Genomic DNA, 20,192 nt, shown 5'->3' on the forward strand with positions numbered 1-20,192 from the left:
TCCTGCCCACAAGCTGCAGGCTGAACCGCTCTGCATGTGCCACTGGCAAGAAGCTGTGGCCCTGCGATGGCAGCTCCCAGCAATTCTGCAGCATTTCCTCAGGCTTTTCTCTTCCCTGTTCCCTTTACCCTTCATCTTCCCTCTACGTCTGGGTTATGCACATCCCTTCCAATGCAGCTAAGAGTATGGTGATGGCTCCCTTCTCCTTTCCATGCCCTTTCCTCGGAGTTGATTCCAGGATAAAAGAGACTTTGGAGTTGATTCCAGGTTAAAAAAAGATGGTGCAGCACCCAGAGCAGAGTTGGCACCAATCGTTCCGCCCCTGCTCAAAGCCTCCCCACTGCCCTCTGGCTAACGTACAAGGGCTTTGGCATGGCCTAAATTGGCCCCTGCTGACCTCTCCAGACTCATCTCCCACTATTCCACTCGCCAAAGCCCCAGAAGTGTCCTGCTCAACCACTCTCACCTTCAAGGATTTGTACACAGCATTCTTTCCCCCAGAAAAGCTCTTCTGCTTCGCAGTCTAGCCAAGTCCTACCTGCCCAGTAGTCTTTGGCATAGGGTTCAATAAATGGAAGCTTCCATTCTATGGGAAATGCCAAGTGATGTAAGACAGCTGCTTTGTCCTTAACCCTCTCCTCCCCGCAATGCACAGCCACCCCTAGGAGGCTAGGTCTTCAATAGTCAGCCCTGACCCTGCTCCCAACCCATCACCCAGGAAGCAATCCCCAAGAGGTAACATTGACAACTGGATAAATAGGCCCAAACACGACTGGAAGCCCAATACCTCTTAATGGCCTAGAGACTGAGCTCCCAAACAGAGGGATCAGAACATGAGCAAGTGGGGCTGACTCATAGCTCCATGAGTGGGGTGTAGATACTGCCTGGCTCAGCCAGACCAAGTGGAAGGGAGGGCTCGGAATAGACAAGCCCTCAGCCCAGCCCCAGGCTTCCCTCAGCACTCTGTTTTCTATCCCATAGGTGAAGATGAAGAAAATAATCAATTCAATTAGCATTTATCAAGTACCTGCTAGAATCCAGGCACTGAGGCTCCAGAGATGACCAGGGTTCAAAGACACAGTCCTCACCCTCACTTTTGCCCTCGCTCTTACCCATGGCTTAGGAGTGCCTTTGAACGCTCACCCTCTTCTGTTACTTGCCTGTCTGTTCTAGGTACTATGGTATGACTTATTATTAAGGCTAATATATGAGTATAATAATGACTTAAAATTATTTTGAATTCTCCAGGTGGCCTGACAAATGTTTAGAAATAGCATCTCCTGAAGTGTTACCAATACAAGTGAGAGCCCAACCTACGAAAGCTAGCAGTTTGTTAAAAAATGGCAAGTTCCACTGTCTTTTAGAAGAAATGAGAATACATTAACTTTGTCGTTTCTCGAGCCCAGCAGTTGCTTGACTATTCAACCATAAAACTTACGTTGAATAAACGGATGGATGGATGGATAAATGAACAAGCCAACTAATGAAGAAATAAGGGGAACTTCTGATCATGGAGCATTAAACCACAGGAGTTAAGCTATATGCCTTCTTAACCACAGAGCAGAAAGTTTTATTCCAAGCCCTTAGAGAGAAGTCTTAGTATGCACACGTGGGCGCTGGTCTCTTCCAGTCCCATGTGAAGCCTCAGCTTTGGACGGGGAGCATTTGCCTTATTATGCCCCTCCCTGAGTCCATCCTACACGCTTCAAGGGGAAAGAAGGAATGTGCGGTCACAGAGCTACAGAATCATGGAGCCCGTCAAGTTGTGAGGTGACTTACAACGTGAGAGAAGGAGTGTGTGAGAAGGAACTTGGAGCCAGAGGACGTGGGCTCAAGTGCTGGGTCTAGTACCTCCTAACAGGTCACAGACCCTCTCTGAACCTCACTTTCTTCATCTAGAAAATGAGAATAACAAGATGCCATGATCAGGATTATGAGGATTAGATGGACAATGTACATGAATTAACTTTCAAACCACCAACTCCCTCAGCTCACAGACCTAAGAATACTAAAGGTTAGAAGGTCAGAGGTGCAGGCAGAACACGGCAGCCCAGGTGCCCCCACTACTCATCTTAGCAAAGGTCAAGGATAGAAGTCTTCCTCTGAGCCAGCTGACACCTCAGCACCCCCTGGCCCCCTCCCATCACACACTGAAAGCTCAGGAGTTGTGCAGCCTCGGCCCAGCGCTGTGCTCCTGCGCCTGTCACTCTTCCTGTGCACAGGAAGGAAATGTGAGGTGACACCTGGGCTGAGGTGGGAAGTCAGAGCTGCCAGCAGGGACTGCTGCGGGGGTGGGTGTCAGGAAACCTGGGGAGGGATGTGCACCGGGCAGGAGTGAAAGCGCCATCCCGGGGTCAAAGGGCACAGTTTCAGCTCCCAGATCTGCTGTCAAGAAGCAGGTGGTCTTGGGCTAAGCATGTCCCCTCTCTGAGCGCCAGGTGATGGAACTCTACAGTCTGCTCTCTCTGCCTCCTTGGGTTGGTATCGCAACACATTTCACTGCCTCTGAGACCCCAGCAGTGGTACGATGCCCCATGACGTTACGTACCACGAAGAAAGAAAGAGAAATGCTGCCAATTACACCATTATCAGGCCATTACTGTAAGACCTGGGCTGATGGTAGAGGTGTTCCAGAAATGTGCCTCTGAGAAGGGATGTGACGTGTGGCGGGAAACACCGTGTGAATGTCAGACCGAATCTGATCATCCATTCGTGTGGGGTAGAATCGCAGCCCCCGTGCAGAGCTCAAGAGTGCTCTTCCTGGGGCAGCCGGATGGCTCAGTTGGTTGGAGCGTGAGCTCTGAACAACAGGGTTGCCGGTTCGATTCCCACATGGGCCAGTGAACTGCGCCCTCCACAACTGGATTGAAGACAACGAGCTGCCACTGGGCTTCCATAGCGGCAGCCTGATGGCTCAGTTGGTTAGAGCATGAGCTCTCAACAACAAGGTTGCCAGTTCAATTCCCACATGGGATGGTGGGCTGCACCCCCTGCAACAAAAGACTGGAGCTGAGCTGCACCCTCCGCAACTAGATTGAAGGACAACGAGTTGGAGCTGATGGGCCCTGGAGAAACACACTGTCCCCCAATGTTCCCCAATAAAATTTAAAAAAAAAGAGTGCCTTTTCCCTGGAACACATTCGCAGGCCGGGCTAGCACCCACTCACATGCAGGCGAGGGCACAGAGGGCCTTCCGGCCAGGCTAACAGAGGACCCTACTGACCCTTAGCAATCTGTTCCTCTAACCACAGGGCCCGGCAATCCTTGTGTGAAGGCAGCGCTGAGCTCCCCTTTGTCTTCTCTCGCCCTGTCAAGCAGCCCAGTGCCTCTACCGTCCCTCACACGTCCTAGGATCTGAGGATCCTGCACCAGAATGGCACTTCAACCTGTCACAAGGCCTCTTAAAATGTGACATCCAAAAGATGTACATTGGAGCATCTTCAATAATGATTTATAATAGCCAAAACCAGAAAGGAACCTAAGTGTCAAACAATTGCAAAACTGGAGAAGCTGTGTGTATCTACTTAATAAACGGCTGATCCGTCATTACAGATTTTACCCAAAATATGCAGTCATATATAATGTGCTCACAGTATATTGAGAAAAGGCAGCAAAATTATAAGCATTGAGAAAAGAGCTTGCTTAGCATTAAAGGGCCAGAAGGAAATACACAAAATCATCAAAAAATGTTCTTAATCGGTGACCAGTTTTCTTCTTCTTTTGACTTTTCTGTATTTTCCATATTTTCTTTAATGAACATATAGTAATCTCAAATAAAAATAAATAGATGAGATTGAAAATTTCACACGGCATCTGACACATGCCAAACTCAGGGGGACCGAGAATTCACACAATCGTAACATGTAATATATATACACCTCAGTACTTTTCTTCTAGGTGGAATCACAAGATTTCTAAATGATTCAGATTCTCATTGAGGCCTTTTGCTATACAGCACATATTATTGATTTCAGGGACATTGAAAACATCACCGAGCTATTATCAAAAGGTCAAAAGATTAAGTGTTGACAAGAACGTGGAGAAAAGGGAACCCTCGTGCACTGTTGGTGGGAATGTAAATTGGTGCAGCCACTGTGGAAAACAGTATGGAGGGTCCTCAAAATATTAAAAATAGAGCTACCGTAGGATCCAGCACTCTACTTCTGCGTATGTATCTAAAGGAAATGAAATCATTATCTTGAAATGAAAATATTTGTACCCCCATATTCATTTCAGCATTACTCACAGTGATCAACATATTGAAACAACCTAAGTGTCTGGAAACAGATACATGAATAAAGAAATGTGGTATAACGTGTGTGTGTGTGTGTATACACAGTACTTATACAGTAGAATATTATTCAGCCTTAAAAAAGAAGGAAATCCTGCCACTCACGATGACATGGAAGAACCTAGAGAACATTATATTAAGTAAAATAAGCCAAAGAAAGACAAAGACTGTACGATCTCACTGACATGTGGAGTCAAAATAAAAAGACAAACTTATAGTAACAGAAAAGAAGGGCTGGAAGGTGGGGAAAAGGGGGAAATACTGATCAAAGGGTACAAACTTGGTACAAACTTTCAGCTCTAGATAAGTTCTGAAGAACTAATGTACAGCATGGCAATTACATTTAATAATAACGCATTTTATACTTGAAATTTCCTAAGAGTTCATTGATATCACCACACACACACACGCACACAAGGTAACTAGGTGAGGGGATAGATATATTCATTAGTTTGATCGTGGTAATTATTCATCATGTATACAAGTCTCTAAACATCACAGGGTACACCTTAAATAAATACAATTTTTAGTTGTCAATCACACCCCAATAAAGCTGGAAAAAATAATAAATCACCACCCAGTTGTGCTGCATTTCCTATGATCCTGTGCTCCTGAAATGCTATGAACAAACTGTATCTTTATACACCAACTTGTATTTAAAATGCAGTAGTAGAATTTTCTTTTAGAACAATCACCTTCAGAAAATTTTTTTGTAAGACAATACGAGTTTTTAAACAGAAGTTATCATCTCTATTTATCCGTTCCCTGTATTGAGGGGTTGGCGGCCTCTGAGCTTCCATGTGTGTACATTCCAGTTCATTACACCTTCAACTTTTTCACTTAATCACAATTGGTGTGAAGGTAAAAAATATGAGTATTATGCCTATGCCACGAGACAATGAATAAATGCAAACATTCCCAACTCTTCTCAGACTGTACCTACCCCCACTCCTCTGGCTAGTCCCTGGAAGAAATTTCCACTCTGCTCCCCTCTCCTTTTGGTCAGTCATAATGGTGGCTTACATTTCTCCCCTCCCGCCTCTGCTAGACCACTCTCTTCTTTCCCTCACAGGTCTGATGGGCGGCTGGGTAAGGGAATTTCCATGCCCCACTGCTAGCTGCCACATCCACAAAGGACACGAGCTCTCCCAAGGGCCTGGGCTCTCCCCTCCCCTGCAGGCACCAAGAGCCACCTGACACAAACACCAACAGAACACCACAGAAGTCTGGTGAGGCGTGTCCGCCACCACCAGTCCCAAGGCCCATCGTATATGCTGCCAACCGTATTGGATCAGTCCCAATATAGGCACATAATATTCACTTCCAACAGAAAAGATGTTTCGGATATTTCAATAAATGTACTGTCATCGTATATACTGCCTACAACACGAGGTCAGCTGCAATATGGCATTACTATATTAATTTCCAAAGAAATGATTTATCTAACGTTTTAATGGGATTCAATGTTATGCCTCCTCATGTTCATAAATCGGCAAATCATAAAAAATTCTGTTGTCAGAACACGAGTCTCGGTTATCAGTCCAGAAAATACAGTTGGGGTCTTCCCCAAACTCTGACAGGCAACTGCGCTTGATGGCATCTTTGGGCCCACCTTTTGGGTGTGCCCCTCAGGAGAGGACCAGCTGGGACATGTGAGTTCAGCACTAGCCACGCACAGGATGGAAAAACCAGAAGCAGCAGCAGCCAGGCCTTGGTTCCATGCCCTCCACAGAATGCCACACGAACGGTCACCAATGGTTCGGCCCCATGGGAAATTTTATCCTGGAACTTTCTCCTCGGTGCCTATTGCACGGATTGTGTTTTCCCACCCCAGGAATTCCTTGCACCAACCACTTCCTGACACCGCAGCACCTCCTCTTCCCCCACCACACACACACACACACAAAGAAGACAGAAGAACTCACCCACTGAGGACCACAATGAAGTCCATGACATTCCAGCCATTGCGAAGGTACGAGCCCTTATGGAAGATGAACCCCAGGGCCACAATTTTGATCCCAGCTTCAAAGCAAAAGATCCCAATAAAGTACGGTTCTGTCTTCTCCTGTGGGATGAAGAGCAGAGGTACTGGTAAGGGGGGGACCGTGCTTCGTCAGACGCAGGCTAAGACATGCCCTGCCACCCCCGCCGCTCTGACCTTTCCTCTCTCTTACAGAACACCAGGACACCTGCCCCCTGTACATGTGGGAAGTGAGAGAGCTGGAGGACTCACGAAGTGCACAGAGAAAGGGAAGCTCAGGGGTCAGCTGCAGAGATGGGTGGATGTGGGGTCACACCCAGGACCAGACTGTTCCCCTGAAGGTGACTGAAGGTGCCGGCTTTACCCTGAAGGACACGGCTTTGCCTTGGCTGGGCTTCACTTACATTGGAAGCTTAAGAGCTCTCCTCCACAGGTGGGAACTGCTTCCCCACACATCTGAATTTTAAACAATTTGTTTGCTCTCTTTAGAGCAGGGGTGTCCAAACTTTTTTCGACATTTTTCACCGAGGGCCATATGTGGTAAAATACACAAACAGCCGGCCCACTCACTCGAGGTAAAGTCCGTATTGCCTCACCTAGTTTATTTAAGTAAACTAAATATATTTTTGGAATTTGCTGCGGGCCAATAACAAATAGATCGCGGGTTGCAGTTGGCCCGCGGGCCGCAGTTTAGACACCCCTGCTTTAGGGGTAATACATGATTTCTCTAAGGAGAATAGGGACATAACGTTTAGGTAGTTCATAACCGTGAACGCGCACAGGCTCTGAGCCCCTCGTCCTCTGTCCTCTCCTCTCGCTTCAAAAGTCCCCTCAGGAAGGGAATGGACCCCGGGCCTGCCCTTCCCCCTTGTTGGGCTATTGTGCAGTGTCTGTACAGTGTTTGCGATGCCCTCAAAACTTCCTAGGAGTGGGAGTTGAAAAGGTCAGTCCTCTTGTCCTTATGAATCTCAAGGGGCTTTGTCACCCACTTGTCCCTCAGCGAAGAACAAACTCCTCACAGAATTATAAGGCAGGGGACCAGGTGATAGAGCAAAGGAGAAGGGAACCGGGGTGGGCAGCCACGTACCAGTCTGCGGGACATCGGGGTCTTGTCGTCCTCAGGAAGGTGCTGCTCCAGGGCCAAGACGATGCAGTTGGCAATGATGGTGGCCAGGATCATGTACTCAAACGGCGTGGGAAAGGAGGAGTTAAGGAACAGATTCACCAAAGAGAGAGGGACGCAGCCTCCTAGGTGGCTGTGCATGGAAACACAAACTATCAGCCCCACGGTGTCCGTGGGGGCTGCACGATTCACAGCAGCAGGCAGGCAGGACAGAGGATGGTCCTGGGAGACTATACCCATCTCTGATTGGGCTCGTAACGCAAAGCGTCTTCTCCAAGAAAAGGAAAAGTGGAGCGGAGAAATACTATCGTGATAGATGAACGGCAGACACTCCAGGAACTTAGTGAACTCGTTGACATACCCGGGAATTAAGTAGGGCTGAAAATGGAAGTGGGAAGAAGGGAGGAAGAGACACTGACGCCACCACAGGCCCCTGTACCTCCCAATGTTCACACCACTGTGGACAATGACACTTCAGCAAGGGTCCAGCTGTGTCTCTGGGAATCACAGCTGGTCTCCGCCCCCTAGAACCTCTGCTCACCTGAGTTAGAAGAGCTCTCAGAAAAGGAACAATTCTCTCCATGTGAGCTCCTTTCTATTTTAATATCCAATTCAGAAAATATTTTATGGGGCCAGGAGAAGCTTACTGTGTGTCCCACCTTATTTTCTCCGAAGCTGCTATATCCACAGGAAACAGACACACATCATGGGTCTAAATCCGGGACAGCATCGCTGGGGCGCCTACGAACCAAACTACAAATGAATGGATAATGCATTCAGGGTTTTGTTTTTTTTTCTCTTGCATTTTTCTGAAGACAGGTGAGGGGGCTCCCTGTGCCCTTGTGAAAAACAGGACTATGATTCTAGTGCCAGCATCCTGACTCCTGCAGAAAGGCTGTGCCACAAGCCCAGTGGGGAGTCGGAGTGGGGGCTGTTAGCAAAGACAGAGACAGGAAACCACGGGCTCCTGCGCTGAGCAGCTCTGCACATTGTATTTTATGATTGTATTCTTGAACTATTGTTGTGACAAACACAAGCCAGCTGTTGCCCCGGTCATGCTGAGCCACCTATGCTCTGGCAGATTCTGGAACCCAGGCAGGAGAGGGGAGGAGTAGATCTGGCAAAGTGGGGGGAAGGAAAGGGACCGCTCTCCTGTCTCCCCACATATCCAGGCTGGCTATGGAGGATGCAGCACCCAGAGCCCTCCCTAGGGAGTCCAGGTGGGCCAACCCTATCATGCTCCTGATGCCTTCCCACCCCCACCGTGGACAATGGCAAATACACATCCAGGGCATCTCTGAAGAGGGGCAGGGCAGAGCACGTGCAGGCGGAGTTGGCATGTGCAAGGAGATAGGCATTGCCCCACCAGCTGGCCCTGGTGTGAGAATGGGAGGCTGCAGGGGCTGAGATGCCTGACTTTTCATTCTCATTTGGCAGCGCCTTTCCTCCCCCATCCCCGTGCGTCCCTGAGTCACAGCCCAATCTCCAGCAGCTGGCCGTCCTGCCTTCCCACGCACCCCAACACTCACACTGGACCCATATCCTAAGGACAGCTCTGGTGGCCTCTGCTGCCCTGTGGAGCTCAGCCATCAGGTCTGAAAACTGGATGAGGCTCGGAGGATCTCAGAGCCAGCCCACTGCCTCCTCTCCCTGCTCTGCTTGCTCAGAGTGTCCCCGTCTGAGTGCAGCCCCTCAGCCCACCTAGCCATTCCCCTTCCTTCAGTCTCTCTGGGTACCAAGCTAGGCCCCTGAAAGCTAAACACGCTGGCAGACAAATACCACAGATGCCCAGCGAGCTTGTGTGCTCATTTCCCAGGACAAACCACCTACGCGGCTCACCCAGGGCCCCCAGTGCCCACAGATCACAGGGGGATTAGTTCTCCCCACTCTCATCACGAGTTCTAATGCAAACCTCTGAAGGAGTGTAAGCTGACCACGGACCACCCCAAGACCCGGTATCCCTTAAGCCCTCTGAATAGGCTGGCTTGTCCTGGGCTGGGATCAGGGACTCAGAATTGCCCACACCCAAATGGCAGAATGAAGAAGACAGCATGGCCAGGGACCCAGGCCCCTTCCTGGGGCCATGCCTAGGGGATGGGTGCAGAAAGGGAACTGACAACATCCTGCAAGCCACTGACAAATGACAACAGAAGTTGAAGGCATTTGGGGCAGTGTTCCTAAAATGCAAGTCATGGAATACTAGTGCTCTAAGAACTTGCGATCAAATAAATGATAGAAAGCCAGGGTTCGGTAAAGTGAAGCAGATTTCCTTCCAGCAGGCTTCCCGGAGCCTGTAATACCATGGCATGCAGTGAGCACCACCTCCCGCAAAGGGGCTTGGGAAGAGTACATAGAATTCCCAGCTCAGTTCACCATATAACCCTTTGGCGAGAGCATCTCTCTTAGGACTGATGTGCACAGGAACATATTTGGGACGTCCTGATACAAAGGGCAGATCTGACTGCCAGTCCCCATGAGTGGGGCCGAGGAGGGCTCGTGGCTCTGCCCAGAGTGAAACTACTGCCCCTTCCACCTCACGCCCTGTCTTTGTTCCCAAAAAGTGGGGACAAAGTGTGGGCCTCAGCTGCCACTCGCTATGGCTGACATCACCACCCTATGCGAGCTCAGAAGGCTGCTGAGCAGGACCAAGGAGCCCAGCAGGTGACCTGGGAAGAGGGGCTAGGGACACGCACATTCTCATTCAAGCTGCAGACGTCATTGGTCTGATTGGGGTCAATGACTGCTTTGGCGAGGGTTCAGCCTTCTTCCCCTCAAAACCTTAAAGTGATAACCACAGACTTAAAAGTAAATGAGCTCTTAGTTGCTGACCTATAGGCAAGACTGGTCCTGGCAACCGTCCACCCAGCAATACGCACGTGGACTGCTGCAGCCCCTCTGCGCCCCTCTCTCTGCCAGCCCCCCGCTCCACTTGCACACCTGCATTTTCCTAAGTATATAGCTCCCCGCTGGGATCTTTAAGCTCACATAGCCCAGAAATCCAGGTGCAGATTTATGAAGCCTGCCAGGGAACCCAGGGCTAGCCTCTGGAAGGTGTGGCCGTCGCCACGGTGGTTGCTCAGGGCAGGAGACAGGCTCTCAGCCCCGAGGTGCTGATGAGCCAGACATCCTGGGACTGGCCAGGTGTCTTGATGGCTAAGAATTCCTGGGGTCACGATGAGTGGCGCTGCCTAAGGCTCTAGAGGCCAGCATCTCAAGGTGAGGGTTTGGTAATTCCAGGTTTGAGAAGACCCCACTCCCATGTCCTTCCCCAACCCAAAACCTCTGTCTATGGTCTGATGTCCAAAGACCTGTTCAGAGCAGAAATTCTCCGGCATACAATTCCGAAAATTGTTCCAATGCACCTACCCTTGAGAGGGACGTCCCTTTAAGTCTCACACAGATCATCTACAGCTCAGGATGAATTCATGTCTGGGACAGTGAAGAGATGAAATTTTGACGCAGAAGAAAAAGTGAGACTGGGCATTGCATGTCTCTGGGGACTAGATGGAAGAAAGGATGGTGAAGGAGAAAATATGAGTAGAGGAGAGCATGAAGTACTCCCGTTCTGCCTGGGCCTCAGCCACTCTCCCTTACAGCCCTCTCTACTCTACCCTCCTGTCCACTTTCCTTTTAGAAAACAGCTCAAAGAGTGGGCACCTGGGGCTTCTGTTTCCTCCTACACTGGCCTTTCTTCTCCTTTCTGGTCAGATGTCAAGATCAGGTAAAATACATCACCTCGTCTGTGAAGGTTTTTCCCTGTGCCCCATAGCTCCTGGCATGGTGCAATTTTACCATTTCTCTTCATATTTATCTCCCCCCAAACAACTATGCCTTGAAAGCAGGAACCATATTTTACTCATCTCTCTACCGGCAGTGCTTAGCAGAACACAGTAGGTGCTCACTCAATGTTCAATGCAGGCATGAATGAATTGTGAGGCATCTGCTTGAATAGCAGCTCCATTGAGGAGCCATCACAAGACGGGGTTGTCATCCCTCACGGGCTCAGGCCGGGGCTCCTGCTCCCCCTACACCCTGAGAGCTGACTCAGAGGCACCACTCCCATTTCTCCTGCAGCAGAACTCCGCAACACAGAGCAATGGCTCAACTACATCTCCAAAGGGAAGAGCCTGGACTCAAATAATGGCTCCTAGGTCAAGCAAATGCACCTCACAGGCTAGACAGAGGTGTGACTTGGAAAGATCAAAGGCAGCGCCAGGTCTCCAAGGCCCCCAAAGAACCACACCCTTCATGGGACAGAATGGATGGAAGCCTGTCCAGGACTCTGACCCCTCCTGCCAGGAATTCTGTGACTCCCATTACATGCTGTGCTGGACACTAAACTCATTTTGGAGAACGTTCTCTCTCCCTGGGTCCACTGTTTGTGATTTGAGATCTTAAACACACAGAGGTAACGGAACAGTGCAACATGGGAGCCTGAAGGTAGGGGCTTTGCATGTCTTGTTCACCTCTGCACCCCTGGGGTCCAGCACACAGTGGGTACTCTGCACCCCTGGGGTCCAGCACACAGTGGGTACTCTGCACCCCTGGGGTCCAGCACACAGTGGGTACTCTGCACCCCTGGGGTCCAGCACACAGTGGGTACTCAGTAACCCTTCTTTAATCAATCAATTATTCAATCAATCAATCAACTGATAAGTGAATAGCACACAGAAACCAGAGCTAGCGGTATCCTTACAAAAGGTACCCTGTACTTTTTCCATGTTGTCTAGACATTTGAACTTTTTTGCACTATATCCTGGGTATACACATTAGCTATTCCTAAAAGAAACCAGTACGCATAGAAGATCCCTTTAATGTGAAAAAAAAAAATGTTTTAAAGAGCAAATGAAAAAGATCTGTCTTACTAGAAAGAGAATGAGTTTTCTTGGGGTAGTGGGGCTATTTTCACTTCCTTCTCCTTTATGCATTGAGTGTTATAATGAGCATGTATCAATTTGTAATTATGAAATCAATCAGAGCTATATTTACTCTGAAAAAAAAAATCATACCAGGACAAAAACCCACCCCAACCTGAGGGTCATGGAAATCAAATACAAAAGAACAAAGGGACCGGACCCAGTGAGGAAATGGCCATGAAAGTGCTTTGAAACTTGCAAAGACACCTCCTCTCCCTTACCTGTCTGTCTCCTGGCTTGCTGGGGCCTCAACTCATAAACTTTCCTGGCAAATCTCCCAAACACCCCTTCACTCCTCTTTCCCTCTGAGCCCACTAATGAGGACCTGTGTCACTCCAACTTTCCCTTCCCTGTCTAGCGGCTTCAAGACAATCATTAGGGAAATGATAAAAATAGGTTCGCTTATTGATTTATCTCCTTTACCCAAAGCTCCTTCCTTCCAGTGGTTGACTTGTTTCCTTAGCAACACAGCTAATTTGAGCCGCGCTTCTTGGCCTGCACACCTGCCATTTGTTCATTTCCTTCCTGAAGCACAGAAAGCTGGGCAAAGGGACAGGGCTGTCCCACCGGCTGCAGTGGTGGTGTTGGCTCTGCTTGTCAATCCAGTGCTGGGGGCTGGCCTGGGAGGTGAGCCCTCCCTCTGCCTGGACCAGCAGAGCTTGCTCTATCACCACCTCTCAGGTACAGGACTGGAAGGACTTAGGCCTCTAGCAGCAAATCAGGGGTGCTCAGGGGAAACACGCATCTCGACACCCCCGAGACTCCTTTCAGCTGACTGGTCTCAGAACCTGCGACATCAGAACACTAAGGACACTGAATGTGCAGGCAGATCAAAATCTGGACTCTCTCTCCAACCCCAGGCCTAATGGAAAACCGTCTTTTGTGGGGAGTAGCCTGTGGCCACTCAGGCACTTCCTGTAAACCTCTGGGGAGTCTAGAAGGGCCCACAGTCTCAGGGGAAGCATACCTCAGCCCCCTGTACCCACATCCACTCCTCACCCCAGGCTCAGAACAGTCTCCCTATGAGAACGTCTGTCTCCTTTCCCTCCCTTCCACACCAGCGTCCTGCAACTGGATGTCTAATTCTGAGAGCCGGAGGAGTCTCAGAAGATGGCCAGGTGTTTCCATGCATGCCTTCCCACCCCTCCCTCACCTGCACATAAACATCACCTACCAAGTGGAATGTTGACTCAAAGACAGTCATAGGGAAAGAGTCCTGCCTCGTGTGTGACTCCCTCAAGCACCACACCAAAGAGACGTTTTAAACATCAATGACAGTGCCATACAGCTATCCAAAGCTTTAATGCTACTGTTCCTACACGAGAAGACTCAGAATTTCCTGGTGATCTGCAACAAAATGGAGAAAATGAAGTTGGCAACGGAAAACCACCCAACATGGTACTCAAGTCAGGGAAAACTCCCACCATCCATCCCCACAGAACCAAACTAGAAATACAAAAGGATCAAAGTCTAAAATGACACACGACCAAGAAAGCCTTTTGAAAACCGTAAGGTGCGACACAAATGCACAGTCATTTTATTACCCTACTAAATCAATCTGGAAGCATCTGCTATGGCTGTAAACTTTGGGGAAAGCATCTGTGAGTGGTCACAGCCTCTCCGGGAGTGGGCTGGCTGGCTGCAGCCATGGCTGACACTGAAGAGACCCACCACAATAAAGGATTTCAAAGAAAATTATGGTAATGGGTCTCTGGGAAGACAGCAAAGACATTTGCCCTGGTACCTCCCGGGAATATGGAAAGCACATCCAAACACCGGTCTCCAGAGGAGGATTTATAAAGCTGATGGCACTGATGCAATTTCTGCCAGTGATTAGAAGGGACATTAATCACACCCAAGGCCAAGGCTAAGAACAGAAGGGGTTGAACTATCACAGAAGTCCGGCTCCAGCTCCTACAGACCCTGATGGAAATGCAGTGAGATCATACGGGTGAGATCATATCACCCTCGCATGGGCTGGGACAATGAGACATTTGTCCTGGAAGGACCAGTAATATTGAGGAGACAGGACTTTGTGCCTAAAGCCCAGACACAACTAGAGGCACCAGCAGCATTTCCACAGAGTGTGTCTGCTCCCTCCCTGTCTCCTCGTCCTCCTTAGAGGCTGGTATTCTCACACAGGCCATGAGTGCAGGTCCACAACCCTCCACAGACTGAAAAGAACAAAAGCAGCTCCGTCACAACAGGCCTGGGGCCAGCTCCTTCCTGAAAGGATATTTCACCTTTTCTCCAGATCCCTGGTAGGGAGCAGGAGTGAGTATGAGATAAAAAGATAGATATCCAAAAGGGTCTCTCAGCAAGCCTTCTCCTCCCTGCCCCCTCAGATGAGGCCAAGGAAAGAGGTAAATAGAGGCCCAAGGAGCCTTGGCCCAGAGCTGACGTGCTCTGGATGGGCTCCTTCTGGATTCCTTTGTACTCACTCCCGTGGCTGAGGTAGCAGGACAGGGAAACCCACAGGACTCACCCAAAGGAGGGAATACACAGAGTCACCGTATTCTTTGAGGTTCTGAGGGGCTACAGATGAATTTTTCAACTTTCTGAAAAACAAGGTTAGTCACATGCACTCCTCCACGTGGAGACCACCCTCATATCTGGGGTAAGTCACACCCTGAACTCCATTTCCATCTTTTTCAGTCCTTAATGTTAGGTTTCCAGTCTCTGTGCTGGGCTGATCAGCAAAGGGCAGACCACACAGGACAGTCACCGAATGGCAGGAGGGTAGAACCCCTGTGCTTCACCACGTGACAGTCACCAGTGCACAACTCTGGCCGCACATCTGGAAATCCACACTGCATCTCCTCCCCCACCCGTGACAGGAGAAATGCTCTGTTAACAAGTCAAAAAAAAAAAAAAATGAGGTGCAAGCACTGCTTACTTCATGTTGGCCCATGTCATTATCTCACTGCTTTCCTTACTGCAATTTTTCTCACCACTCACCAACCTCATCTTAAAAAAAAAAACAAAACAAAACCAGACTGAAAAACCAAACCCCTTTTCTTTTTTTAAAGCAAAACAAAACAAAAATGTATCACATGACTTCCAGCCTTAACATCAGTTTTTTAACTTTGGTTTCCATGGTGGTGGGCTGCAACCTGCCATCACCATGGCAACAGCTGCCTCTGTTCAAATTCACCATCTGACAGGCAGTCCTGCAAACACACACACACACACACACACACACACACACACACACAAACACGCGCGCGCACGCAACTTGCTTGCTCTTTCTCTCTCTCTCTCTCTCTCTGGCTGTCAAGAAGATGGTAATGCCATTACACCTACTCCTAAAGACTTAAATCCTAATGAATGAAAGACAAAGAGAGCACAGCAAAGAGGCAGAGACCCCGAAGGCTTTCTGTCTGCCAACACTGTCCACTGCTCTCTTACGGAGCTCAACGGACTCAGTTCCTCAAAGCAAAAGATTCTTAGCATTATGACTCTTTTAATGTTGGCTTAAAGCTACATTCAAACTTTCATGAATTCCCATCTGACTTCCACGGGCCTGCCCTCGATATCAAACGACTGAAAACAAGTTCACATTATTGCTACTTGGGTAAAACGCTCACTGAGGTCAGATCCAGGCTCATCCGAGCCCCAATTCCAAAAGGCTGGGGAGGGGCAGCTGTGAGGCATGAAGACAGCACCAGCTGCCGTCCGCCTTTCACCTCTGTGATAGTCAGCTGGAGAAGTCTTAACAAACTCACTTTGTATGTGTCTGACTGAAGCCCGGACTCAAAACTGTCATTCAACCCACAGCTTTGGTGATCAGAAGACAAATGATTGAACAGTACAGAAAAGGGAAGAAAGAAGGGGGGGTGGGGTATGGAAAGCCTCAGGAAGAAAACAAAACAGCGGTGGGAAAATTACCTGTTTCAGAAACCAGACGCTATGTTTTGATGACGCTCTGATGAATTCGAGCCCATCCCGAGTTCCGGCAGCCACATGCATTTGAGGGAAAGAAGAATGTGGGCTGCAATCAGCAACCACACCCAAGTCTATACCTACTTCATATCAACACGGTACTCTGAATGTACAAAGAAAATGAAAAGCCTTTTGTGTGAGTCCACAGATCATTTCTGGGAGAATTCTTGTTTTCCTTTGAAAACCTGCAATATTCCCCCAGTGCTCAAAGATACCTACTGAGCCTCTCACCCACGTGAGAAAACTCTGAGGCACGAAGGACACTCCGCTTGAGAAGGGAAGAAGACTTAAGAGTGACCTCAGAGCTGTTTTCAAATACCCGAAGGGCTAGCTTGTCCTAGGAGGCTGTCGTGCGGGGTGTCCGGCGGGGCGGCCTGCGGGGTCTCAGCTCCCGCTCCCCACATAAGAACGCAGGACATGGCGAGGCCAAAAAGGAACACCCACGGAGCCAATAGGTAGGGGAGTCATACCACTATGGTCTCACTGGAGGCTGGGTTTACACCACGTGTGATCTGCTGTCCGCTTTGCTGCCAACCGACCAACTGTCCTCGACTCTCCTTACTCTCCTTCAGTCTCCTCCTTCACTCTCCTCGGCTCCCCTTCATAGCCCCAGCAGTTATATCAGTGACCAATGGCTTAATGGCTACAGCTGACGGCCATCCACTATCTGAGCCAGCACCTCTCCACATGAGGCCGAGAGCCTGGAAACTGCTCCCTGGGGCTCTGTCCCCACACTCCACCCCTACAGGTTCTCGCCTCATAATCTACATAACAAGCGTCTTCCGCGAGGGTCCCTGTGCCATATTAGACTATTGACACCTATGGACGAAAAGAAACAGCAGTCTTAAGAACCAACAATGGCAAATCCCTTCCATCTAGGATACACGCTAGCTTTTTGTCCTGGGAAAGGAGGGTCGCTGCCACTGGCACCTTTCCCGGTTTGTGGTACCAGACTTTTATGGCAGTGCTTGGGGTCCCTTGCATAGTTTCAACATGTAACAGTACAGGGGACCCCATAATAGGCCATAGTGAGAGCACATAGGTTCCCTGCAAAATCATCCCAGTATCAGGACCTCCATATACTACAGTCACTTGCGGTGGCCACTCAGCCACCACCCCTGGCGTCACTTGCAAATCATGAGTCAAACCGGCCCCCCATGGGGCTATCAAGCCCAACCACCAACAGTGGGGGCTTTTGACCTGCCAGGGCCAAGTCCATTGCTGCCGTTCCCCTGCTTTCAAGCATGTGGGTGCTGGCAGCAAAATGTTTCCATTTCTGCAGTAGCCTGGCTTTAACAGAGTCTCACTGGTGGTAACTTGTAATTGAATGGGAGGGCCGTTCGATGTAGCAGAGCTTCTACTGGTGCCGGTCCTCCCTTCCGTGGTCTCTCATGTTGGCTGTAAAAAGCTCGTCATCTGGTCCCTGCATGTTAAGGTTAAAAATAGCATTTCTCATACCCATTTCACGGATAATTTGCATGAGTTCCGTATATGAATGCCATTGACTCACAGCGTCTGGCAGTTCACTAGCCTGTCCCCATACTGTGCGTACCGCAGAAGTGAGCCACACCATTAGAGAGTGGTTGCCCTGGTCCTGGGTCAACCTATGGCAGTTCTGCAACCTCTGTCGCAGGGATGGATGCACTGTCACAAAGGCTAGCTTTTCCATCTCGCCTGGGGAGCAGAGAATATTGTCTGCTCCCTCATTCCATAAACGTAGTAGCCAAGCCGAGACTGGCTCTCCAGGGCGCTGTCGGCACTGCCCCCTCAGCTCCTGCAACTCAGTGGGAGTGTAAGGGGTGTAGGTTGTGAACTCAGTCACAGCTGGGTTGCCGGCAGCAACGCCCCCGGGGCCCAAAGGTTGCTCACGTTTTACCCTTTGCTTCAAGATTGGCCGGGCTTGGGGGTTGGGAGCTACATTGTCTCCACTGTGAGGCCCCTCTTCTAACAGGCGGACCTGGGCTTCCAGCGCCTCCAACCGGGACACCTGGTCCGGCACCTGGGCCATTTCATTAAGCGCATTTTCCGTGTTAAGACTCAAGGCCCTGAGGAACATCCAGCCCACGCGGCCGGCTGTAGCCTTCTCCTCCTCTGGCAACTGCTCAGTCAGAGCTTGCAGGGCCCTCTCCATGCTGGCCGGAGAGCCGTCCATGTCCTCCCACCCCTCCTTGGGGGTCCAACTCCTGAGAACAGTGGCCACCGAGCACCACACACTGTATGGGGGCCACACGTCCTCCTGCCCAGAGTCAGACTCCATTCCTACCTGGTCGGAATCCTGCTCATCGTGCCAGGTGTCTGTGAGGGTGGAGGCCTCCGTGTAAAATGTCCACAAGCCTCGGAGCCTAAGGCCGCAGCAGATCACCAAAATAAGGGCAACGCCTTCCATGGCCAAGAAGGTGGTGTGCCAGCTGGAGGCTTGAGTCTCCCAGGCAGACCGCGCCTCCCGTTCCCGGTGTCGCTTCTCATGGGCCTCCTGAAGCTGGACTCTCACACGCACAAACCGCTCCACCATGCTTTGGTAGGTTTTGGCTGGCTGCTTACGAAACTGAGCTTTTATAAGTGTAAACTGCTCCAGTATATTCCTTAGAGTTTCAGCCGACACCATATCCTGCCGACTACGCCATGTGTCGTGTGGGGTGTCCGGCGGGGCGGCCTGCGGGGTCTCAGCTCCCGCTCCCCACATAAGAACGCAGGATGTGGCTAGGCCAAAAAGGGACACCCACGGAGCCATAGGTAGGGAAGTCATACCACTATGGTCTCACTGGAGGCTGGGTTTACACGACGTGCGACCTGCTGTCCGCTTTGCTGCCAACCGACCAAGTCTCCTCGACTCTCCTTACTCTCCTCCAGTCTCCTCCTTCACTCTCCTCGGCTCCCCTCCGTAGCCCCGGCAGTTATATCAGTGACCAATGGCTTAATGGCTACAGCTGATGCCCAACCAGCCACAGCTGACGGCCATCCACTATCTGAGCGAGCACCTCTCCACATGAGACCAAGAGCCTGGAAACTGCTTTCTGGGGCTCTGTCCCCACAGAGGCTTAGATGCTGTATAAGTTATTTCAAGGGTAAGACTCAGAGCAAAGGGTAGAATACCCACCGAGAGGCACACTGGGGCAACACAGAGAAGCAGCTACACGGATCCATAAATAAATGGACTACGTATTTTGTTAAACAGTAAACTAAGTCTTGTATTAAGAAATAACAACCAGCCTCTCTAAAGGGAGAAAAGCCCTGATGTGCAGCATTTGCCAATTTCTGGAGTGTAAATACTCTCTCCCTGGCAATGCCAACCTGCCAACTTGACATCAATGCCCATGGAACTGGGAAGACATACACACAATGGACATCCAAGAGCTGGGACCAGCCTGCCCCAGTACACCAGTTACTGTAAGTTCCATGTCTCTCGGAGACCACTGAGGATACTAAGGAAGAAATTCCTGGATCAGAGAGAAGTTGAGCTGGAACAACCCTCATAGGCCCAAGGGTTAGTTAACAAATGAGTAGGAAGCAAGGTCAGTGAGCCTCCAGCCACTTGCTCGAGGGCCTCCTGGATCAGCATGACGCCCTCTGTCCTGTCCCCTAGCCTCAACTTGTCCCCTGAGCTACCCCTGCATTCATGGAATCTGAAGCATCACCTATGTTACAGAGAGCTGGTACCTGTACAGCTGGGTGTGTGCTAGAAGCAGCCACAGGTGAGTGGTTTGCCAGCACCATGAAACATAACAATTAATCAGCCCGTTCTCTCAGGCTGAATTCTGGGAACCCAGGGGGCTCCTGCTATTTCACAGTACCCTGCAAGAGGACTGAAATGAATCAGCCAGGACCCGTGATTAAAGCACCATCCAAAGAAACAAATCAGGTAAAAGGCTCACTTCTCCATCTAGAGCAGGGGTGTCCAACCTGTGGCCCGTGGGCCAACTGCGGCCCGCAATCCATTGT

The 20,192-nt window shown here is 50.0% G+C and overlaps 1 protein-coding gene across 1 annotated transcript in view; it reads right to left on the reverse strand.

Moving 5' to 3' along the window:
* Window positions 1–20,192, reverse strand: part of CACNA1E (calcium voltage-gated channel subunit alpha1 E) — a 425,092-nt gene that overhangs the window by 247,881 nt on the left and 157,019 nt on the right. The window contains exons 4-5 of the mRNA XM_081024587.1: window positions 7,360–7,465; window positions 6,217–6,356 (exon numbers count right to left, since the gene is read on the reverse strand). Of these exons, the coding sequence (XP_080880713.1) occupies window positions 6,217–6,356; window positions 7,360–7,465 (246 nt within the window). The remainder of the gene's footprint in view (window positions 1–6,216; window positions 6,357–7,359; window positions 7,466–20,192) is intronic.

This window comes from Rhinolophus hipposideros (assembly GCF_964194185.1).
Source record: "Rhinolophus hipposideros genome assembly, chromosome: 19".
Classification (NCBI taxonomy): domain Eukaryota; kingdom Metazoa; phylum Chordata; class Mammalia; order Chiroptera; family Rhinolophidae; genus Rhinolophus; species Rhinolophus hipposideros.